The sequence below is a fragment of the Hyalella azteca genome, unplaced genomic scaffold (genome assembly GCF_000764305.2).
Source record: "Hyalella azteca isolate HAZT.00-mixed unplaced genomic scaffold, Hazt_2.0.2 contig13331, whole genome shotgun sequence".
NCBI lineage: Eukaryota > Metazoa > Arthropoda > Malacostraca > Amphipoda > Hyalellidae > Hyalella > Hyalella azteca.
Genome location: NW_025943257.1, coordinates 460,328 through 484,130, shown reverse-complemented (window position 1 = coordinate 484,130; position 23,803 = coordinate 460,328). Strand labels below are relative to the sequence as shown.

The window sequence follows — 23,803 nt, the reverse complement described above, 5'->3', positions numbered from 1 at the left end:
GGTGAATACACACATTTGATTACCTATTTTAGGCCTAAGCTTAGAATGATTTTTGACCTAATTATACCTGCATGGTTGGCCAGGTATTATTAGCCAGTGCGAGTGTGTTAAGAAATTAAATTCTAGTTTTAGAAGTGTGACCTATTCTGATATTACATAAACGTTCCCATAAATTCCATGATGTATCGTCGCAGTTTGACACTGTAATTTATCATTTATGGGTGCTAATTCAAAGATTTTCTATATGTATGTAATACTTAGGATGGTAATCATCTAAGAAAACTACCTAAGAGTAATTTTAGGTATCATTGTTTAATTAATGATATTATTTGAAGAGATTTTGTTGCTGTTAGCTGAAAATACAACGTCTGATTTTTGGTGTCTCAGCTAACGCTTTTTTCACAAGTTCATTTATTTGTTCTCGATCGTTTTAGAAGGTGAGTATGGTACAACAGACAGACGATTGGTGATGGTTTGAGGCATCATAACGAGGCTTTAATGGAAAACTCGGTGTCTGTTATTTGCTTTTAGGATTGTAAATGTATGAGCACTTGAGCGCTATGGGACTAAAACGATGGTTTCTTACGAATAAATTTTAATTATACTCGTTCATTTTCTTTTGTTCTGTAGATAAGTTAGCTTTTGTTCCGTAGAATCAATTTTTTTGTGAATGGAATCTTGAGATTGAGCTTTTTTAAGAATAAATTTGTCACTTTTGTGTCTTTTGAAAGAATTTCTGCAGCAAACTGTATTGATTTTAACCGTAAATGCGATAAGGGTTGTGAAATTTTCCCCCAAGCCTCATAAAGCTGTCCCATCCCACAGGGTGCGTCCTCTAGCCGTCGGTGACGTAAACCTGACCGTCTCAGCTGCCGTGGATGCCGCGTATCCCGAAGAGTGTGGCCCTGAAGTTGTCGTAAACAAAGCGTGAGTTCTGACTGCCGGCGCTGAAGCCTGGAGATGAAGTTACGACTGGCAGCAAGAATTGAGTTTTTATGAATTTTTGCTGAAAGTATATTCCATGGAGCTTCTTGAATAGCAATTCTTATTACATGAATATTTCAATGAGTCTGAAAAATTTCCGATTATGCGGTATTTACACTTACTTCATTCGTGCCGCAGTGCCGCTAGTATTGGACGCCAGGAAACGTGGCTTTTTATGGTTCTTTTATGCTAAATTAACTTGAAGGCATTCGAATCGTGGAGTTAAATAAAATACACAGTTTTTTTTCTTTGGTTTGAATATTACGAACCTACAACCTTTACTGAAAGAGATTATCGGACTAATATTGGTGTTCACCGACGTAAAGTGTTTAATTGGTTTAGACAAGAGTTGCTATTGACTTCATTTTGACGGGGAAGTTTTAATATAATTTTTACCTTTAGTGATCGCATCATCAAGCCCATCGCGGTTGATTACGAGGGCTTCCCTAGAGAGAAGACATGGACGAAATACATCTGCAGCGAAGGTATATATATAAATCTGCAGTCTCTTAACTGCATAATTTTCAAACTCTATGTAGCCATTTACGTTGTCATGAGTGACATTAAATTTTTATTGTTGACTAGTTTTCTGTGAAGGCTTACAAGTTGTTCAATATAACTTATAAATCTGTATAGTTCCACACTTTGTATGAATTGACTTCAACATTTTATGATGGGTTTGTCATATTTCCTGTCATTTTCTTCTGCTGTAGACGCCCCTGAGAATCAAGACCATTTCGCCGAGTGGCGTCTCGAGGCTCCCGACCGCATCGTGAACAACTCGGCCCGCGCTTGGATCACAGCTGCCGGAGACTTGTTGGGGCCCACTCTGGAGGTGAGACCGCTGCTCGGGTTCACCTTAGTGAGAATCTATTTATTTTCACTGAGGTGAGCTAGTGCCGCTTATCATTAGTGAGAATCTATTTATTCTCACTGAGGTGAGCTAGTGCCGCTTATCATCAGTGAGAATCTATTTATTCTCACTGAGGTGAGCTAGTGCCGCTTATCATTAGTGAGAATCTATTTATTCTCACTGAGGTGAGCTAGTGCCGCTTAGAGAATCTATTTATTCTCACTGAGGTGAGCTAGTGCCGCTTATCATCAGTGAGAATCTATTTATTCTCACTGAGGTGAGCTAGTGCCGCTTATCACCAGTGAGAATCTATTTATTTATGTTCGCACTGAAAACAACTTATTTCATAGAGCGCGATCGAGATTTATTTCGCAACCACTCATTTTGCTCGACTATTGGTGTGTGATATTTGTGTGAATACTATTTGCCATCAATCATTCGTAATTATTCATCTGTATACTGAAGTGCTGAACATTCAACTTGAAGCCTACCAACAGTAAATATAATTATCATGCGTTATGATAAGAACAAAATTGACAGATTAATGTATTCGTTGACAAAAGGTTAAAGGCATCTCAGTTTCGCGAGCGTCGTGTGCAAGTGAGTGACATTCACAAGATTTGCCTCATTCATCAGACTTGTTTTTTTCCTCAAATTTAATCGTGCAGAACTTGGGCCAGCTGATAAAAATGCCGTACGGATGCGGAGAACAGAACATGCTCAACTTTGCCCCCAACATCTACGTGATGCAATACTTAGCGGCTTCTAATCAAGGCAACGATGAAGTCAATGAGAAACTCGTCCGCTTCATGCAAAATGGTTAGTTTACGTTCACATATTTCAACGTCACCGATGTATGTATCATATTTTGCGCAGCCATCGAAGTCAATAAGGTTTGAGAATGCTTAGTTTTTGAAAATTATTATGATTTTCTATCAAACTTGTCTCTAATTCTCTGAACTGATAAAAGCGCTGATTATTCTTCGTTGCAGTGATCTGAAATTACATGATGTGAACAATACAAACTGAACAGCTTCAAATATTGTCTTCCTCGTCTGAAATTCCTTTTAATTTCAGGCCAAATTCATATATCTTAACATTTAGGTCGTGATAGGAGTTATACTTGAAATATACTGTATAGTGTGTTCCATCGATCAGGGTACCAGCGTGAGCTGAATTACAAACATCGCGACGGATCTTATAGCGCGTTCGGCGAGAGCGACGACTCAGGGTCAACGTGGCTCACTGCGTTTGTTGTGAAGTCTTTTGCTCAGGCGCGTCCCTACATTTCTGTTGATGCTACCGAGCTCGCCATGAGCTCTGACTGGCTCAAGAGCCGTCAACTCGAGAACGGCTGTTTTGAGAGCGTGGGAAAAGTTCTCCACAAGGGCATGAAGGTAAACATCCTCTCAACATAACTTAGATACGAATGTATGTATAAATTCGGAAAAATTTTACCATTTGAGCATGCGTACTCAGCTATATTCAACGACCGTGTTCAATGATGCATTATGATAACTCGAAGCTTGATTCAGCTTGATTTATCGCTTTGAGCCATATTTATTCTTAAGCTCATATCATTCCCTTGCATTATTTCATTACTACATTTATTGTGTATATATTATGAGGCGGTAATGCGTATTGGATGGTGGCCAAAATGTTGGTTTGTGCAGGGAGGCCTGGCTGAGGGTGGTGCCGCTGACGTGTTGTCGGCCTACGTAATGGCAGCTCTTTTGGAAGCTGGCGAAGAGCCTACCGGCAAGGCCATTGCAGAGGCCGTGACTTGCATCGAAGCCGCGACGGCTGCCAACACGAAGGGTGCTTCTGACGTTTACTTGCTGGCGCTCAAAGCTTATGCATACAGTTTGGCACGCTTGCCTCAGACCGAAGCAGTTATTACAGACCTCATTGCCAAATCTACGCAGAACTCTGCTGGAGTTTTCTGGGACATGAAAGGCCTGAACGGTGAGGATAAATTGGTCGACATATTCTTGTGCATTGGTTGGTGGAGATTGTCGACATTTATTCGCTCGGTTAAAATATACAGACGGAACCCAAACTTTACTGGTTGAGAGAACTATTATTGCTCTGAGTCTGTTTGAGAAGCTGTTGTGTATTTTGTGTTGTGTATGCTGTTGTGTATGTGTTTCAAATGTATGCGACTTATGTATTTTTCGTGCCACGTCTTTCAGATTTTTTTTACAACAAGATTAATTTTGTAAGTCCGTGTGTACTAATTTGGTATCGACAGGCAAGGATAACGCTGCGCTCGCGGTTGAGACGACGAGCTACGCTCTTCTGGCGATGCTGAACGCTGATGTGCCGCAGGCTCAGGATTTGGGCCCACAAATCGTCAAATGGATTTCTTCTATGCGGAATAGCCAAGGTGGATTTGTTTCAACTCAGGTTAGTTTTTTTTTTCTGTCTACTGTTTGTTTGTTTTTATGGACAAAATACTTTCCAATCGAAGTTAAACTCCTGATTTACCTTACTTGTGAACTCTAATTGCTTCGGTTCAAATGCAATCAAGCGGACTGCAACGATTTTTTCAATGAATACCTCATCGACACGTGCTCGTATTATAGCCTCATCTATTATTGCCGAACTATTTTTGGTCTTTTTGGGATACATGAGTTATTTCCCTTCTTACTCAAGGATTCTATGTTTTCCAGGACACCGTGCTGGCCCTCCAAGCTCTGGCACTCTACGAAAGCCATCAGACTCAGGAGCCTCTCGATCTCAGCATCACCGCTGTTGGCCAAGGCCTCAGCGCTCAGTTCAAAGTTAGTTTGATGAATCTCGTGTTTTTTTTTTCGATCAAAATCTTTTCAATTTCGTGAACTGCGTACCCCTGTTCATTGCATGACGGCATAACATATAACATATAATCCCTTTCCAGGTATTGAACACTGGGTTCTCAATTTTTTAGATTTTTGAACCATACCAATATTTTTTCTATGATAAAATATTTTCCGTGGAAGTTAATACAAATTTTCGGTGGTGTTCATTTGTAACTGGATGAAGGTACGCAATTTATTTCATGGAATTGATGCACGTTACTTACTTGTGTGCAGGTGACTGAGAAAAACAAGCTGCTGACACAGCGCGCAGAAGTGGACGTGGTGCCGAACACGGTTACTCTGGACCTGGCCGGCACTGGATGCTCTCTCGTCCAGGTGAGTCGTTTGTTTTTCACATTTCCATGCTTTATGTACGTAACATTGGAAAAATTAGGGCTAAAAATGCCGCGTTATGAAGGTGTTGATGATTTTATTGAACGTGTGTTACATGTTAATGATTTGGTCAACATGTCAATACATCAACATGTTAATAGCCTCCGCACGGAATAATTGATATTTAGGAAATTTGGTTAACAATTAATATGTTAGTCTTCTTGATTCGTCGTCAGGCTGTGGTGCGCTACAATGTCCGAGAACCCCTGCCCAGCGAAGCCTTTACCCTGAGCGTGTCTACAAGCATTGATTATGACGCTAAAAAATGCGATGCAAACAAGATCAAAGCCTGCGCTTCTTACCTCCTCAACGACCTCGAGTCCAACATGGCCGTCATCGAAGTAACGCTCGTGTCGGGTTATATTCCTGATAAGAAAGACCTGAAGCGTATTGTCGGTTATGGCACTGGTGTCATCAAGCGATACGAGGTTGATGGTAGCAAGGTCCTCTTCTATATCGATCAATTCTCTGCCCAAGAAACTTGTGTGGAATTCACTGCGATCCGAGAAGCTGAGGTTGAGAACGCCAAGGCAGGCACTGTCAAAGTGTACGATTACTACGAGCCGGAACTCGTCGTCAGCGAAGTGAGTTTCGCCTTTGCATTTAACATTGAGAAACCAAGCTAATATTAGGGAAGTGTTACTACAACTCCATTCTTAGTTATGTACCTGTACTCAAGTACTTCATAATGTTTAGGTGCACAGACTAGGTTGAAGTAGATTATATTGGGTGCCTGTACCTGCAATTTATCTTCAATCTAGATACTTGATGAGGCTACGAGTTATGCTTTATTAATGTTTTAACTTTGAGTGCCGAGCATACTGGGGATATGGTCGTTCAAATAACTAGTTATTTTATTCACAGACGTACGAGTTTGAGAGGCAATGGTCGTGTAACAATCCCCCGATTGTCGTGGATCCCGTCTGGGTGGACGACATCGTACCAGAGGAGGCGGCCAACGGCGCCGCTGACGCCGCTGCGGTTACTGACCAAAATGCGCCCCTCGACGGCCTTCTTGACGAGCTTGACAAGTTGCCGTAGTAAACTTGACAGTTGCCGCAGTAAACTCAAACTCACCTAATGTAGAAGTCTTTAGGTTTGTTAACGCTTCGCTTATATCAATATAATCTTACTGGAAAATTGAACAGGGTCGAAGTTGAAACGACGATTTATGTAACATTTTGCATGACAAATTTTCAGACGTTTGCCTATCATGTGTAGCAGATTTTTTCGTTTAATCGCGGTAGTTTTTTATTAGTGCAGTGTTGGGTGCGTCATTTGTTTTCCCCAAGTATTTACTTACTTATCTGGAATTATTATTTTTTTTTCACGAGTTCTATTTAAAAACAATTTCTGAAGCTTGCGATTTGGTCTTGATATATTTGTTTGCCACTTGATACAATTCGGAATTAGTTCTTCATATTCGACTATAAAAATAGAAATTTAGAAGTGGAGTTAAATCTAATAATACACAACGACACCATCTTCATTTCATACAACGTTAGCTAGATCTAAGCTGTAATTTTAATTTTACCGGACGTCGTTTGTGTTACCTTAATTTTTCGTTTTGGAAGTGTCACATTCATATCGCATAGTTTCAAAACTTCTGCATTATATTTCCTCAATTCTTCTCCTTGCATAAAATCTATAGCGCAGTAAAATAATCGGACTATCTACATACTTTCTCAGTCGCTGGGCGGTTATATTTTCTGAGTAAAGTTCGTATTATAAACTTCTATTATTTTCCTGGGGAATTTGAACATAAGGATTCACGTGCGTTACATTTTTCACATTTTTATAACAAATTCTTAGAGCCTATTTCTTTGGCAACTACTTCTCTGGCGACCAAGAATGAAATCAAATGGAAGATGCAATGTATAACCGTTTAACCCTGTCCCATGCCCACCACTCCAATATAATTTTTTTCAATTATTCAGGTATAATTTCATGCAACTTTGGGGTTGGAAAAAACTGTTGTTCAGATTTTATTTCTTTGCCCATACAGAAAAATTAACAAGCAATACACATCCCATAGATTTTAAACATTTTCGTTGTAGAATTGAAAGTTTGGACTTTCAATCCAGTCAAAATAAAAGAACTGGAGAAAACCACTTTATAATAATAATAACGGTTTCAGCGTTTATTAGGCCATAAGCCTGTTGCCGATTCTTAACATCGCAGAACATCCACAGCATGTTGCGGTCTCGAACTCACAACTCACTGATTCAAATTCTGCTGTGCTTAACCGCCCGGCCTCCTTGCCGATTCTGACCAGAAACTGGCGCACAGAGCTGGGATCGAACCCGCGCCTCTCTGCGCCAATCTTGGGACTCGGAACTGTAACCATTGGACCACCCTGCCCTGGGTCACTTTGCTTCGCCGTGTGATGACGTGTACTTGAAAGCAAATTAGCATCATTTATTTCTTGCGTTTACTGATAAGAGAAATTTTTGTGGCCGGAACGAAATTCGCGGAATTTGCGTGTTTGGACATAATTTCTTGGCAAGATAGCGCAAGGTTTAGCACACTTACAGATTATAATTATTAACGTTTATGCCTAGCTCAACGTACAAAAATGCCCATATTAATGTTGAAAGCGAGATACCTATGCATTACGGATGAAGTGTCATGGTTGGATCGAGTTGAATATTGAATTTGCTGTCCGATGATTGCTTTTGATATAAGGTGGCGAATTAGTATTTTTAGCGTATTTAGTTGATCCGAAGTCTTTGTACGAGATCTACGGGTTCGATGGAAACTCAAACGGAACGACCCGATCGACCTTTTTGCTTCTATTTGATGATCGAACATGTCCATCACTTCCAATTGGCTCTATATATTTTATCTTTCTTTCATTAGTCACTTAACGCCAGATCATAATTAAATTTTCGAAGACTTTACGTAAACCTAAGAGCTCATAAAATAGAAGGCTGAACCATGCATTTAGCGCACGCAGGAAGTTTTGCGACAAAATTTTTTTTCGATATAGGATAACATTGGTTGTAGGAAGACACTCTGGTTGCCTTGCTAGATGAAGGTCTAGTGATTTCAGGCATAGGAATAAATATTTCAAATAAATACCGTGCCAAAATTACAGCAAAGTCTTAATTATCTGAATTTGAGGGCGCCGAAGCTTGCCTCGCGGAACTCTGTCTCCGCGCTTTTCGAGCAGTCGCAAGGAAGTGGAACAGCTTCGTGAACGTCTGAGTGAACAGATCTCTCATGTGCACAGCTTCTGTCATCGCCTCTTGCTTGCACTGCCCTCTGTAGCTGGCGCAATGGTCGACGGGCCCGGCGAGATAGTCCGCTGGGTCCGGCCAGGACCATCTGTCCGTGGGGCTCAAGTAGAGCCCCATGCCAGCGCTGTTCGGAGTGCGAAACAAATTTATCCAGCAAACAATTAGCTATCATTCTAGCACATTGTAGTGTTATTTTCAGTGTTAGGTATTTAATATGGTAACTGTTTACTAGCTTTTATGACATTTATCGAGGCTAATGGTTGAAAATATAAATATCTTTGGGCAAGCTCCACGGATAACATTATTTATCTTCAAAATCACTCCACGCATTTAACGTATTTATAAATATGAGCGTGCGTCGAACATAGGATTTTACTGGGCAGTGCAAAGGTCTAGCTATCAATACTCACATGATGAATTGGTCGAAACTGTAGCTAAAGACGCTCTTGGTGCCGAGATGCTCACAGGTGTACAGTCGCACGCAGCCGTCGTGGCCCTCGCGGCCGAGTTTTAACAGCGCCGCTACGCTGCCCGGCGCCGATAAGACGCTGTTGTTGGCCACCGCGTCGACGATGTCAAGGCTGTTGATTTGTTGGTCTTCTTCTGGCGATCTGGCGTGTCTAGTAGTAAATATGCATCAGTTAACAATTGCAGAACAATAAGTAATGGAGAACCATTATTATCCTTTGGATATTCTTAGCAAATTACAATTTTAAGATGTAGTTTGGGTTAAAATATACATATTTATGTATATATTACAGTTTATTTTTAAAACTTCAGATCTATGAATTAAATTCAATGCAATAGTGGAAGATTTTGAGTAACTGGTATTTATCTAAAATGGCAAATCTGAAAACGGATGACGTCTGGCGTTTTATATGGCTGCTTAATTAAGACAATAGAAGTACTGCTCGGAGTAGGATTACAGCCTTTCCAGGGCCTAAAGAACGCCACCATTTGACATTATGGTCATTGATCACAAAGGAATGATGAAGCTTTATCCCTTCTACATATCCCATGCAGTATAGGCAATCCAACAATTCTGTGAATAAAATTTAACACGCTTACTACGTTGGCTAAGAATTTAGAGAGGGTGATTATATGTACCTCTATGTATAAGCAATCACTAATCACTATGCAGCAAACGCGAAGCAGACTTTTCAGTGACAATTCTTGAACTAATTGATTGCCCATTGTTCTTAATAGATTTTTTTACACTGCTAGTCAAATAACCGAATAACATAACATTTTTCATTCAGGAACCAACTAATCTGCTCCCGTGTAAGATAACTAGTTATGTTACCTTAACCGTGCATGGCGTGGCTCACCTAGTATGGTCGTACCGCGTGATGAACTCCGCGATCTGTGCGAGCTTCTCTGGTGCAGCAGGCCCAGCGAGAGCGGCGTGCAGCTGTGAAGGATATTCGTAGTCTAAACTTCGTCCGTTGTTATTCGTGATGAGGATTTGGTACACAGCTCTAATGAGGTAAGCCGCTGCAAATAAAGCGATAATTACGCTCGGGCAATCTAAATCTAATCAATTCTGGCAATTATTAAATTAGGGATACAATTTTTTGAAATCAAAAGGTTTAAGATTGTTCAATACAATATTAAATTAACAAGCTAAATACTTCGGGGAAGTCTTTTTAAATCTAGAACACGTAGATCTTAAATCACTAAAACGAATCATTCCATTTATTTAATGAGCATTTTAAATATTTAAGAAACCGATAATGAATCGAACACTCATATCAAACATAATTTATTAAATATCACTATTTTCTACGACACAGCGGAAAAGACGTACGAAACAGCAATTGTACTTCACATATAGGGAGTTAAATAGCCAAGCGATTGCTCACCTAGAGTTAGAAGTGCAATGACTGTAACGGGGTCCAGAGTTAGGGAAGATCCGTAGCGCCCTTCGGCTTTAAGCACCACTGAGGCAAGGCCTTCCAGAACTTCGTCTTCAGAATGCGCCGATCGGCCGACTTCTACCAGCTCGTCGAACGACCGTGGGTTCAAAATCAAACTTACCAAAGAAGTTGGCACTGAGCTGTGAGATTTGGAGGCTCGGTCTGTTTTATTTCCATCAAGATTTGCCGATAGTTCTTGTCGTTTGCTTTGGTAAATCTTTGTGGCCTTGTGGACAGTGTCTATGAGGGTTATCAATGTGGTCTTCCAGTTTGAAGCCACGTCCGGAAGCGAGGGAAGGTAACTCATGTAACCTTCGTTTCTGGAAGCTTCAATTGATTCATTGGTATTATTCTCTACAGTATTGGATTCAACGTAAGGTACTGTTACCTCAGTATAGTCTTCTTCTTTGAATTCATCTAGATGATGGGTAACATCTTCGCTGTAATAGTACTCTTCGTCGTCGAATTTATTGGTTGGGAAGTACTGGTGTGAATGCTGCTCTCGGATGGAGGTATCAGGTTTTATTTTATAGAACGTGTTTGTGTCTTGAAAAATTGACAGTGGCTCAGGTTGATGCTCTAAAGACGCCATCGCTGCCGACGAAAGGGCCATAAGCGGGAAGAAAATCGCGACGAGCATTCGGTACATGGTGGTATTTTTTCCTGCGTGAAAGATGTAAAAACACAGTTTTCATTAATAACGAAATTGTTTGTCAAGAGATAAGTTTTACACGCACTTTTATTGTTTGGAAGACACCACTCGAAACTCAAATAACATCGTAACACCATAACTGGAATATTCGTAACTCAATCCTATCTCGTAAAAACCGCACTAAATTTAATCCAGACAAATAAAATATTTCAATATTTTATCATTAAGAGCTGTAAGATGTAAAATAATAAATTAATTTGACGTAAATTTATGTGATATTATTTAGCTTCACTAGGCATCTTCACGATCTAAAATGAGCTCAGCTTCGTTGGACCGTCAATGAGTCACGAAGTGCATTCGTGCGGTACACAGATGCTTCCCATAGCGCACACCTATTGGAACCGTTACACCTTTCAGTGCAGGTGTTGTGGACTATAGCGCTGCAGGGCACGAAATAACGTTCAATACAAACACCTCGCAAAGGCTTCGCCGCGCGTCGGGCGTACGCCCCGTAAATTCGATAGACCAAACAAATTATAAAGCTAATGGTCTCAAAGCCAGCGCTAGAAAGTTTTGTATATTAAAAATAAACTCATTCACACAAACAATAAATAATATTGTTCTACTAAATGCTATAACAGATGCAGCGAATGCTGAACAATATTGTCGCTAGGGTACATCATTTCTCGCTGACAACATCTCAAACAACTTCTAGTAGTACGCCACGTGAGATCTTGCATGAAATTGTTCAGGTTAAGCTGACATACGTTGAACACCTCCATCGATGACAACGTTTTACATGGAATGCGTTTGCTTTAGTTTAAAAACAATACAATAAGTAACAAATAATAAATGAAGTCTAGGAGTGGTTTTCATTTGATTACTAATGAATCCGATAAGTAAAAAGATAAATAATAGATCATCATATATCATTTTGTTCTTCATTCCTTAATGCAGTGAAATGTTTTCAAGTGTCGCGGCGTCTTCTTACAAAATAATGCTAAATACATCTTAGATGGGAGAATTTTCTAGGATAACTTTTTCCTTTTGCCTGGAATATACTTCTCTGGACATCATAAATCCAGTAAAATGATTGAAAGGAAGATATTTTCACTATATAACATTAGAAAAATATTTTAAATGAAAAATGAACTTTGTCCCATAACCCATGCGTGAGAATCGTCCGTGCAACAATACACTCACTGGAGTGAATGTGAGCACAAATAGTGTGATTTTTTGTAAGACAGTAGCATAAATGCTGTTGAATTCTTAATGTGGTAGTAATTCAATCAAATGATGACATGAATGATGGTTGATAAGTTCTTTTGAATGCGAGGTAAGTTAAAGTTAATATTTCATTATGCGATTCAATGCTTGATGTAAAAGAGCAACGGTGATTTCGTATATATTATTAAAATATGTTAAAGATACTGTTTGAAAATCTAAAGCTCTGTTGTCTCTTCTATTGCATTGGTTGTTCTAAAGGGTCAAAAGCGCAATTCTCCATCGTTTACCTAAAAAAAAAATAAAAAACATGCTCCAAGAGGTCCGACTCTGACAAAATGAAATGGTCCATATCATAACTAAACACACATCGTCCTAATCATTCACAGCGACGTAAATGACAAATACATTTCTGATAATCTTACCTCTATGTCAACGACGAAGTCTTGACTGCACCTCAACACGGTCACAAGAAGCGCTGTTCTCACACTGAAGCCAAGCCGGCTAGCGGACTGGCACTGCACGGTACAGTTAGAAAACCGCGGCCACTGAAGACCCTTCTTCGCATTCGACTCCTCAACAATAACGCATCTTAATACTTGGATGACTCCCAATCATTTGTGTTGACCTATAAATGGAAATCTTAGAATTTTTCATTTCAATCAGGAGGAGTAACGACATGAAGTGTTGTCCAGTTTGAGATAATTACGCCGCATGAGAGTAATTTTCTTCAATATCATCACTATAAATCATGAAGTGCCTTATGTTTTGCGAGGTTCTATTTTGAACTGAATCTAAAACCGTGTTATGCGAGCACACTTTCCTATCTTACTGTTGTTTCCCAGTACGATTAACAAATAATTATTCGGTCAGGCTACAATCGAAGGAAAATTTACCCATTCTTAGCATTGCTCACGACCAGACATAAATTCTTAGAAAGAAATAGAGGCAGACAAGGATGACCTAGAAAATATTTTTCGAGTGTTGAATATATAATTGTACATTCTAGTGTTCATTTGAAAGAATTGACTTTTTCTTTAAAGATTTGAATGTTCTGTAAGTTATCTTGGTTAATAGAATGCATGATTTCATTAGTGTTGAATGAATAAACTATCTTACGATTTGCGAGCTGGAGATTGCACCGCTGGCTAAATAATGATCCTCTCAAACCACGCAGTCTGTCATTCATGAAGTTCTCTGACATTGCCCAGTCACGCAGCCGAGTTTTACATCCATATCATATTTGAACATCTTAATCAAGAGATGAAGAAATTATTTATTTCATTATAATCCATCATGTTAATTCATTTCACACATTTTAATCAGATGGTCTTCATACTACCAGAATGTCAATTTTTGATATGGTGTGGAATTAATATGCGCGTAGTCAGCATGCAGATAAACACGTACGGTACTCCGAATAACAGTAAATATAGGAATAAACGCTTGAGAATGATATGGGGGACTTATATTTTTAGACGGGGGCATTCCGTCTGATGGATTGCAACTTGAATGCTACGTTACTGAAGTCGATAGTATCCATAACTGATATACCTAAACTTCAAATGGGTAAATCTCAAAAGTAACGGAATTCGACAATTTTTTAAAGGCTTTTTATCCAAAATTTAGCAGTCGGCAAAGAGATGAAGATTCGATATTTAACTTGACGTTTAAAGTTATTCAACGCATAGACTCCATCAGCCCATTAACCTGATTGGCTAGTGTACTGGTAACATACATGCTCACAATTCCAGTTTCTTGCAATATTTTTACTTCAGCCTTCCAGGTTGAAATCTTAAATTTTAGTTTCTTTGTCAGCGATTTTATCACCTGATTGCCTGATTCAACCTTTGCGCAACGCGGTGTGAGCGAATACGCTAAGTCTCGACAAAAGTGCTCATGCGTGTCATTACATTTTTCTTATCCAGACGCACAGTATTCGCTATCTCAGGCGAATGTAACGATTGTCGTGCAATATTTTAAATTTAACTTTAATAATATATTTGTTTCGAGCATGCTTCTAGTCCAACGTGCTAGAAGTCTTGAAAATTAGAAGTCACCTTGATTTTTGAGGCAGCCAAATAATAGTGTTTTTGTTCTAGGTAGTTTTTATCGTTTAAAAAATCATTGCGAAATCTGAAAAAGGGATTAATTCTTTATTATTTCTTTAGAGTAATGATTATAATTTGCGTTTTTCAAAAGCGATTTAAGAAATTCGACTATTTTGATGCCAAATTGGTTTAAAAAGGTTTGAGGAACGAACTATAAGGAAATAATTTACTGGCTGTAATTCCTGTGATTCAAAACTTTTGGATGCATGAAAAAACGCCGCAACTAGAAAAAAAAACAAATAATGTAGTCAATTGAAGCAAGACTGAGTGAAAACTGGATTAGATTAGGATTAGATTAGAATGAAATGTTTTTTGAATGTCGGTAATTTCCTCGTTTTTTATCAATTACTCGGATACGCGTCCAGTGCTGAAATTAGGTTTTACGGCATTTGTGCAGCTAAATTTTATCTAATTTTACTAAATGACAAAGTTAAATTGGCGTATTAAGCTCTTCATAGATTAACCTGTGGACTTTCTTGTGAGCGAGGTAATTTATGGCACTAAGCAACTCTCAAGGGTTCTTTTCGCTTCTGTTTTCCGGAATTTAATTCCACGATTAAGCGGATGAATGCATTCGTGTTGACACAGACATCCGCAGCTAAGCTCAATCTTTCCCAGGAAGTTTCATTTTCCTCGACGTTCATAATACAAGTTGATATTGTTTCTTGATGAAAAGTTATATGAAAAAAGACATTCAGAAACTATAATTCATGTGCAAATTTAAGGGAATTGAATTTAATTACGTTTACAAACTTATTTGAGCTTGCCCTTTTCATCGGTTTGCATATTCAACGCATCTGCATGACCAGCTCCATGCAGCGTGGGAACCAGGATTGAGGGCGGGAGAATTCCCACGTTGCCAGGACACTTTCTCTGTGAATTCTATGACTTATAGCAACATATATAACAATGATAATGATCAGAAATACTTTTAAATACTGTAAATTTCAACTCATAGCTACTACAAATAATTTTACATATGGATAATATGAAGGGCCGCAATTAAAATTTAAGACGTTATGTACGGTACGATCCACCAGAGCTGGCAGATTGCCTAAAAACGGCCATTAAAATTTCTTCATTTCCGAACATTTTAAAATTTAATGAGCTAATACTGCCATCATAAATTTGTGTCGAATAACGCAATTGGAAAAAACTAAACTGTGGAATTTGTCCGACAAAAAAAGACTCTTCCACCCACTGGTGCGTCGTGCCGAACTCAACGTGTTAATATAATAACTATTTACTTAAAATTTCTCTAAATTAATTATATTAACAACTTTCTCTAAATTTATAATACATCACTTGCGTCACACATAACTGAAAAATATAATTTGCTAAGTTATTGATCATACTAATATGAATCGTTTACTAAATTTATTCATGTTGTCTAACAAGAGCGTTCCTAGTTCAACGATGCTAAAATTAATCAGTCGTTAATTACAACAGATGCATTTTTACGTTGCACCAAGTTTTTCCCTCTAGCCCTGATCTTCCGGTGCGCCAGTGAGCATCTAGGCGAGCTGCGTGGTGATGTCAACTGATGTTCCGTCGCCACCGGAACATTGCTATGCGAGCTCTCAGTCCGGATGTACTGGCTGGCTCCGCGGCTATTGAAGACTTCAGTACGCCGAATAGTTAATATCAAACAACAAACTAAACAATTCAAAATGAATTGAACTTACAAAATTTCAGTGCAAGTGTCTAAATAATGTCTGGGGAAACTCTCTCCCTGACGCAATTAAAGAAATTGCATTTTTTTCGATTCCGCTTGGCACCAACAAAACAATGAGTTAGATAGAGAGAATCAAGATTAAATTTAGTTTTAGGAAGATTTAGTTGTGTCAATACTGCCATGTTTATAATAATCGTGTGAGCTGTTAAGAAAATATGTGCTGAAATTTTGAAGCTTGAAATTATTTAAAGAGTGAGTTATAGAATACAGTCGTCATTATTTCGAATTATTTGACGCCTTTATTCAAATAGTCCTGTAATAGCAATTAAAAAGCATGTAGAACATTGCAACTGATTTTTTTGTTATTGATTGTTATACTTTTTTTCAGATGAAAATGTGGCTTCTTACAGTGCTTTATCTAACGGTGGGCGTTTCATCGACTCATGCCATTTATTCTGATGATCATAATAACGCAACAAATATAACGTCAAGAAGGCTGCGCAACAGTGAAGAAAGAGTGCAACTATTCTCTACAGTCAAACTTATGCTAGATGAGGAAATGAGATCTTCGGGAGAAAATGTTTTCTCCTCAGAACATCATTTTAATTTCTCAAAAAATTTGACAAAGTTCATCCCGTCTCCTGAATTTCACTCGCAGGGCTGGTTACCTGCAAAGCCGAATGAAATCCTATCAAGAAATTTAAATTTACAGAAAAACATCTCCCAGAGCCCAACTTTCAAAACAAAGCTGCCTCGAAAAAATCTTACTCGAGTTAATTTGTCCAATATTGGTGTCCCAATATGGAAGTCGTTCCGGAATTCCAGAGCTCTATCTTTTCCCGGGAGTAATTTTCATCGAGCTGAGGCTGGTAAAAATGACACCAATACTGCAAAAATGGTTTTGCAGACGCAAAAGAGCCTACATTCGTCTTCAGCGTCACCTCGCAGCGAGGTTCTTGATCATTTGTTCATAAACGGAATCAAAATGCCAGCGCAAAATGGTGCGCTGCCTGTTCGGAGTCTTGATCTCTCCGGTACAGTAACCCCCCGTTCTGTAAATCGTGTTGATCTGAAAATTTCTAAAGTTCATTCTGATTCGAGTGATCTTGACTTTGGCAAACAAAAAGTGACTGTGACACGTGTGAACAAAATCCCCCCTAAACTGTTTACACAGGAGTTTAAGAAAACATCAAAGTCTCACGTTCCGGACTTGAAAAATGCCTTTGAAGATTTCAGCAACAATATTATGACGATGTTCCCAATAGAGCGAAGGGGTGAAATTGCATCAGATGTCACAGAATCGTTCGTAGTGCCTGAGTACTCAACGCAAGATGAGGCTGGGGTGCACGGCGCCAAAGCTGATGAACAGTCTACAGCTTTAACGGAAGTACGGGACGAATCAGCTGAAGATAGCAGTGAAAAATTCTTGGCAATGTGGCATGAAAATTTTGGTTCATCTGCAGCAAACTCACACCGCGTTGCTTATACGCCCTCTCAAAGTCTCGATGCTCCTTCAACTCGTTCATCTTCTAGTGGAATTTTATCTATAAATCAACCGTTAAAGTCCTATCGAACGAAAAAATTTACAACTCCTGACGCTGCAATACCTCATATTAAACATGTCTCATCAAAGAGTTCGTCGAGACATTTCACTCATCATGAAAATTCCGATTACGATTCATTTACAGCTCCGAACATTGTATATAGATACGACGAACCTATAGAAGAATATCGCTCAGTTACATCTCCTGCTACTCCAGCAGGAATAGAAAGTGTAATTCACCACATGAAAGACTCCATCCACGGAGATATGAAAACTGAGTTCAAGGTTGAAAGGCAGGATAATTTGTTTGGGACTTATTCAAGCACACAATTTGGCGATAATTTCTCAAATTTCGACGAGCCGCTTGTTGGTAAATCGAATAACCTTGACAATTTGAAACAACAGTGGCTAAAGCAAGAGCCATTACCAGTTTACGAAGACTATAGAAAAGAAAATCCGCTTGATTATTTGGTGAATTTGAGTAATCGGCTGAGGAAAAATATGACGGCACTTAGATGGGAAAATAGAATTTCACAACATCCTCTAAGAAGCAACCCGGTCGTTTTTAATGAGGCAAAGTATCTGCCCGAGCCAAACTTTGCTCGCGGCAAAATTATTACTGCTCAAAATAGCCAGAACTGGCATGACACCGAGAAAAATACCATCAGTGACCCGCAAAGAGATGAAAATAATTTTGGAGAAGGTAGCATGAAAGCCTCACAAGACGGAAGTTGGGAGAATCTCTTCAGCACACATTTTTTGTCGCCTAATGATTCTAAAAGACGAGAAACGACATTTAGATCAGCTTTTAGGGTAGTTGACGGAGGGCAAGACTTGAAAGAGCAGCAAAGTAAACTTCCATTATCCATGTCTCTAGATGGAAATCTAGAAGAGTATGCACCTGCGCTAAACAACTCTCCCAGCAAATCCCTCGATTCAATTAATTCTAATTTTCGACAAAAAGGAACGGCCATGACGAGGTTGCATATTAATAGAGACAGAGCATTTCCAGTACTGACGGCGTTTGATAAAAGCCCCTGGAAGCCAGCGTCTCCATTAGCAATTCCAGCATTAATACCGCCTAAAGTTGGACACTCAGCACGTTTAGGAAGAACCACTTCATCGACAACTACAACTGCAAGGCCAAAATCAATTTTATATCATACCGATCAGATCACGACACGCAGTATTAAAGTCAGACGTAAATTTCCCCAGCTATCAGGGCTCGTAGGATACAGAAAAGCTAATGACTCTAAACCGAAGGTCACAGAAGAAAACTACGCAGACCACTCATCGTTTATGCACGCGAAGAAATCAACTTCCTTTAGTAGTAAGAAAAAGTCTTATAAACAGTCCTGGCCTAGTAGACTGTTCAATTATGTAACCAAATCATTCTTTGGTAACAAGGAGACCAAATCTAATTCTATCGCATATAAAAATTATACAGAGAATCGACGAGGCAATGAGTGGCCAACAGAATACCTTAACGTCTCGGGAAACATGAATCGGAGACAAAAATGGCCAAGCACTGATAGGATTTCTTCAGAAGACGAGCCTGTGGTCGGCACTAAGGAATACCTCACAGTAACTGCGGTAGCTGCTCTCGGCACTCTCACGTCCATGATTTTATTCAGCCTTAATAATCCTTTTGCTGGCAGAGGAGCACCAGAAAGAAAACTTCGACCTGATCCTCATGTGGAACAAACACTAAAATTTCTTGTTGATGCTGCCTCCGAATATGAGAATTTTACTGCATCGTCACATTTAAAGCCATACCCTCGGCCTATGGCGACTTCTGATATCATATATTCAGAACATAGAATCAGTGAAGAATACTTAGATGAAATGTTGAACTCGATTAATGCAAAACATACTGTTAATATGAAGAACAATCTAGCATTGTTTGTTCTAAACGCATATCGACTTTTAAAAAAGTATCCATCTGATACTGGCATTAACAAGTTGTTGCGCAGAGCTCTGGAAATATACCGAAAAATTAAATATATTTGGACCCTCGGTACCAATACCATTACCGGTAAAGGAGAAACTTCTCAAGGGAACAAATGGGTGCCTCTAAGTGAAGAGGATAAAAAAAAGGTGATTACGCTTTTGAGGGAGATAAAGGAACTGAAAGTGTTCAAAAATTTGACCGAATTGCCTATAAATGACCTTCAATCCCGTACAATGTCAATAGAAAGCAATCATGGAAAACAAAATTTAATAACTGATGAAACGGCTACAACTCTCCCAATTCTAGAGGTCCCCACGTATACACTCCCTCAGACTTCTGTTTTAAACACGTCTACTGAACCACCCACGGCACTGCGCTCACAATATAATAAAACAATAAACATATCTACCTCAGTGTCACAATTTCCGTCTGAAGCTTTGCACAGACGTCAGCATAGAACAAATCTTCCGAGCAAAAATGACATTTCGATGCCTGTGAGATCTTCTTTACTGCTGTTGCCTCCAAACGCAGACAGAGAGCTTAGCGTAGCTCCAATCACGATCCAGGAATTACTGAAATTCAACGAAGATAATGAGCGTAGCAAGAGGGTTATTTTCAACAAAAGACTTCAAAATAGCATTAAGACGTATCGAAATGAAGATTTTGAAACCGCTGTTGGGGTGATCAACCCTCTTTTTGATGAAATTTCAGAGCCTAGCGGGGAACTTGCCCACAGAGGTGTGTTCATCAATAACAAGCTGCACTCTCTCTCAGATGGAGTGTTGCTTAATTCAGACATTTCTAGATAAGGAAAAATCTTTGTGATGAAAATTACTGAAGGAATCGCCGACCATTTGAATTTATTATGCGCGTGTTGTAGACGTATGCAGAGGAATCTTAAATTGAGTTCCAAGTAAGGAATTTCATTGTATGGCATTACAACTGATCGCTTAATTTCAACTCTGTACATATACTTTTGCTGTAATTCCTGTAAAAAAACGGACATATAGTATTTAATACATCAATGAGCATTTCTAAATTTAATTATGTTAGGAATATTTATTTTGATACTTCGTTAATTTGGTTATCTTCTGTTTGCTTATTTATTTCTCTGTATCACTATAGTACCACATTAACAGATGTTTGCCCGATATTTTCATTAATACGGCGATAAATATTAATCGTTCCGTTAATAAGAAATCATGTTATGATGCGGAAATTATGTCATTCATGGTAATAAATTTTCGTTCAGTTCGTTCATTACTTCATTGACCTGTTCATGGCAGTGCGTTATATCGAGAGCCTCCAGGAATGCAATAAGCGCGACAGGTTCAATGCGCTGCTAGAGTCGCCCTCTGGCGGTGCCAAGTCGAGGTCTCTTGAGCGATCTTCCGTCTGTTGGTCATGTTTCGTCGTGCAAGTGTCATCTCTCCCTAGCTTGCTTTAGTAATAAGTTTTAAACGTTAGAGTACAAAATCAACGCATCAGTTTAATTTAGCTCATAATTTGAGAGATGCCGCTGAACTCCTGCGAGGATTCCTGATCAACAAATACTAACGTTTTATTGATAAACACCAATTAATAAGTTAAAAAAGAGTTACTACGTCGTATAATTCCGAATAAGCACTGTAATATGGTGAGTAAATATTTCACTAAAATGATTACGTCGGGGATTGAATATGATTAAAGCATTTTCAACTTTTGGACATTTCAATGGGCTTGGCTTAAATAAGACTTTTAATGTAATATTCCTAAGTGACACCTTTCCATAATGCATTATTAATAATGTCTTACATTTCTCAAAACTTTACTACCGAGAAAAATTGCAATTAAACAAGGAGAAAAAACATAAATTTTACCGTAGATGAAATTACATTGAACAATTCGAAGGAGTTATTTCTATTTTCGGTACAACTCTGAATTTAATTTTACGAATATACTCTTTTTGAAGTTTTTATAACAGGATCTGACGAGACTTTCAGCTGCATCCAGTATACTGCATTTGCTAGTTATGTTCTCCGGGTGCTCCGCAACCATCATTACTGGAAACAAGAACCATGGAACATATATAGCAGTTAAGGAGTCACTACAAATATTTAACAATAAAAGGTATGGTCAATTGCAATGGAGTGACTTGAGTTTAGCTTTAGGAAGCTTGAGAATTAGGTCAGAGCAAAGCGTTTGTTTCGAGAAATAACATGGTCCCAAAATTAAAATTAATTTAAAATTGATTTAATTTCTCGACTACAATTATTACTCTAAGACTAGGATAGCATCAAAAGTATAATTGAAAAATGTTGACAAAACTTGCCGATCGTTTACTTGCAGTCAACCGCATGTAGTCCAGCCAATGAGATTATTTTCGCATGAAGACGATCTACATCACGATACGAGTAAAGGCCTGATGAGGACGTTGGTACCTGGGAGCAAGAATTTGATGGCTGTCAAACGTGCATCATGTGGACGTGGGTATGAACAATGAACATGTATTTGTTGTGATGAGATTTGTGCGGGTGACAGTGTTTATGAATAATTTTAATTCCTTTCAACTCATCATAATTTCACTTACTGACATGCTTTTTCCCATTGCCAACACTTTTTCGACAAAAATTCAGAACGCCTAATTTTCGCCATTGTTTAGTTTTTCATTTTCAAATTGCTTAAATTCAAGGTTGTATTTTTCCATGATTCCAAAATTTTGTTTAGTTTTCACCTGCAATAATTAGTTATGAGAAAAATTCTTATCTCAAAGTGAATAAGAAGTTGGGCAACAGTAAATGCGGTAATTGAGTTTTCAAGTCAGTAATACTAATAAACAAATAACTAATTCAAGAGAAATTGTAAAATCCTTACTGAACAAAATATGGCTTTAAGGCTAATTTAATTCAACTTAATTTAATTTAAACGCTCATCAATATAACGGTAAGAAAACCCTTTCTTCATATGTAGATTTACAAGAAAAACATTTATGGTCTTCCAGAATTTTTAAAGATAATTATTTTCTCATGTTTGTATACAATATGTTAGAAAAGTTTTCTTTACGAGTTAAACAATGTTTCCTCCATGGCAGGTATGGCGATGACAAAACATTGGACCTCTTCAGCACCTTGGCATTATTCTCTTTTGCTATCTTCTTGGGGTACCTCCTCTACAATTACATTCATTATAACGTCATGACCAGCATTGGTCCTAGTCAGATTGGCTGGTGGTCAGGGTCGAGTTTACTGGATGTGGATCAGGACTTGTTGGGCAGGAGCGCTCGATGATTGGGAAAAAAGTGCTCAAAATCTTCCAGATGAAGCCAACGTCGATGAGTTCAGAATTCGACTCAGGCCACGCAGCTAGGATATTTGGTTTGCAGTTTGTAAGGTTGTTCGAAAAAAATCCAAATCTCAAAGCAACGATGCTCGAAATACGTATTTTGAAAAAGAATTAGGAATCTATCAATATAAATTGAATTTTGAAAACATTTACACAATATTATAAACCGGAAAAATAACAATATCCACATTGAATTTGCGGAAAACGTTCACCGGGAAAAATTGTGTAATAGAAATTTTCGAACGGATTTTCAGTTTTTAAAAACATTCTATAAGAATTTACAACAAAGCAACGTATGTTTGAATTTTTCAAGCTATGGATAATCCAAAACATCGATTTAATTTAGTGGCATCGATGAGGTGTATCTCATATACCAGGTTCACACATCCACAATGGATTTAATGTTCAATGGACATGTGTAATAATTTGATAGATAGGTCTGTTTAGGTCTTTGTCAGATGAAAAACTATGTTAAAAGTAAATAGCAGTTGAATATTGAAGATTTGAAACTTCGAGCGTTTTAGCTTTGTATTATTTGCTTTGGCGAAGGAGAACATGGTTGCACACAATAAAGACTAGTGATGTGGATAATTGGAGCGTTTAACAGTATTAGTGGCCACGAACGTGAGCTACTCTATACCTTAATGCATGCCTCCGGTCTAAAGTCAAATATTGCCGGTGAATGTCAACAATGAAAAGAAGCGCCCTGCTTAGCATACCAGATCACCGTAGCCTAGCACGTCTTCGTACTCTGTTTGTCAAACGGGCTGTAGACGAGCTTATTGCCGATACGCTTCAATTCTACCGCAGTAATGTTGTGGCCACCGTCCGCATCGGATTAACATAGTGAATAGCTCTGAAGAGACTTCTGATGATGGCAAATAAATCAGATCGATGATAAATAAATCATAAATAAAATAAAATAAATTTACTAAATAAATTTAGTCAAATTTTCTCTTAGTATTCAACACGAATAAAAGTAATTGTACGCTTGTCATTATCTTGATTAATTGAGCTTATGATTGATTTTATATTAACGGGTACCTTTGGTCTCTGTCTAAGGAAAAATTCCTCATGGTTCAGAGAGAGATCCGAGCTTTA

General features: G+C 38.5%; 2 protein-coding genes across 10 annotated transcripts in view; one reads left to right on the top strand and one right to left on the bottom strand.

Moving 5' to 3' along the window:
• Positions 1-6,802, top strand: part of LOC108681690 (alpha-2-macroglobulin) — a 33,051-nt gene extending 26,249 nt beyond the window's left edge. For all 9 annotated transcript variants that reach the window (XM_018170740.2, XM_018170744.2, XM_018170745.2 and 6 more), the window contains exons 19-29: positions 826-927; positions 1,387-1,469; positions 1,698-1,819; positions 2,506-2,656; positions 2,996-3,234; positions 3,511-3,802; positions 4,089-4,243; positions 4,510-4,620; positions 4,912-5,013; positions 5,247-5,654; positions 5,935-6,802. In XM_018170740.2, coding sequence (XP_018026229.1) covers positions 826-927; positions 1,387-1,469; positions 1,698-1,819; positions 2,506-2,656; positions 2,996-3,234; positions 3,511-3,802; positions 4,089-4,243; positions 4,510-4,620; positions 4,912-5,013; positions 5,247-5,654; positions 5,935-6,111 — 1,942 coding nt within the window. In that variant the 3' untranslated portion in view covers positions 6,112-6,802. The remainder of the gene's footprint in view (positions 1-825; positions 928-1,386; positions 1,470-1,697; positions 1,820-2,505; positions 2,657-2,995; positions 3,235-3,510; positions 3,803-4,088; positions 4,244-4,509; positions 4,621-4,911; positions 5,014-5,246; positions 5,655-5,934) is intronic.
• A 546-nt stretch (positions 6,803-7,348) lies between these two features.
• LOC108681700 lies at positions 7,349-12,611 on the bottom strand. The gene is made up of 5 exons (XM_018170761.2): positions 12,527-12,611; positions 10,172-10,888; positions 9,638-9,803; positions 8,720-8,929; positions 7,349-8,433 (listed from the first exon to the last, which is right to left on the bottom strand). Exons 2-5 carry the CDS (start codon positions 10,872-10,874, stop codon positions 8,175-8,177), a joined length of 1,338 nt encoding a protein of 445 aa, XP_018026250.1. The 5' UTR covers positions 10,875-10,888; positions 12,527-12,611; the 3' UTR covers positions 7,349-8,174.
• Positions 12,612-23,803: the final 11,192 nt, after the last annotated feature.

What these genes read in the sequence shown, in the direction of transcription:
- LOC108681700 (XM_018170761.2), bottom strand. Translation starts at nt 10,874, where the DNA reads ATGTACCGAATGCTCGTCGCGATTTTCTTCCCGCTTATGGCCCTTTCG. An exon ending in ACGCGGTACGACCATACTAG is followed by an intron (nt 8,930 to 9,637) that starts GTGAGCCACGCC and finishes ATTTACTACTAG; the next exon opens with ACACGCCAGATCGCCAGAAG. An exon ending in AGTTTCGACCAATTCATCAT is followed by an intron (nt 8,434 to 8,719) that starts GTGAGTATTGAT and finishes CACTCCGAACAG; the next exon opens with CGCTGGCATGGGGCTCTACT.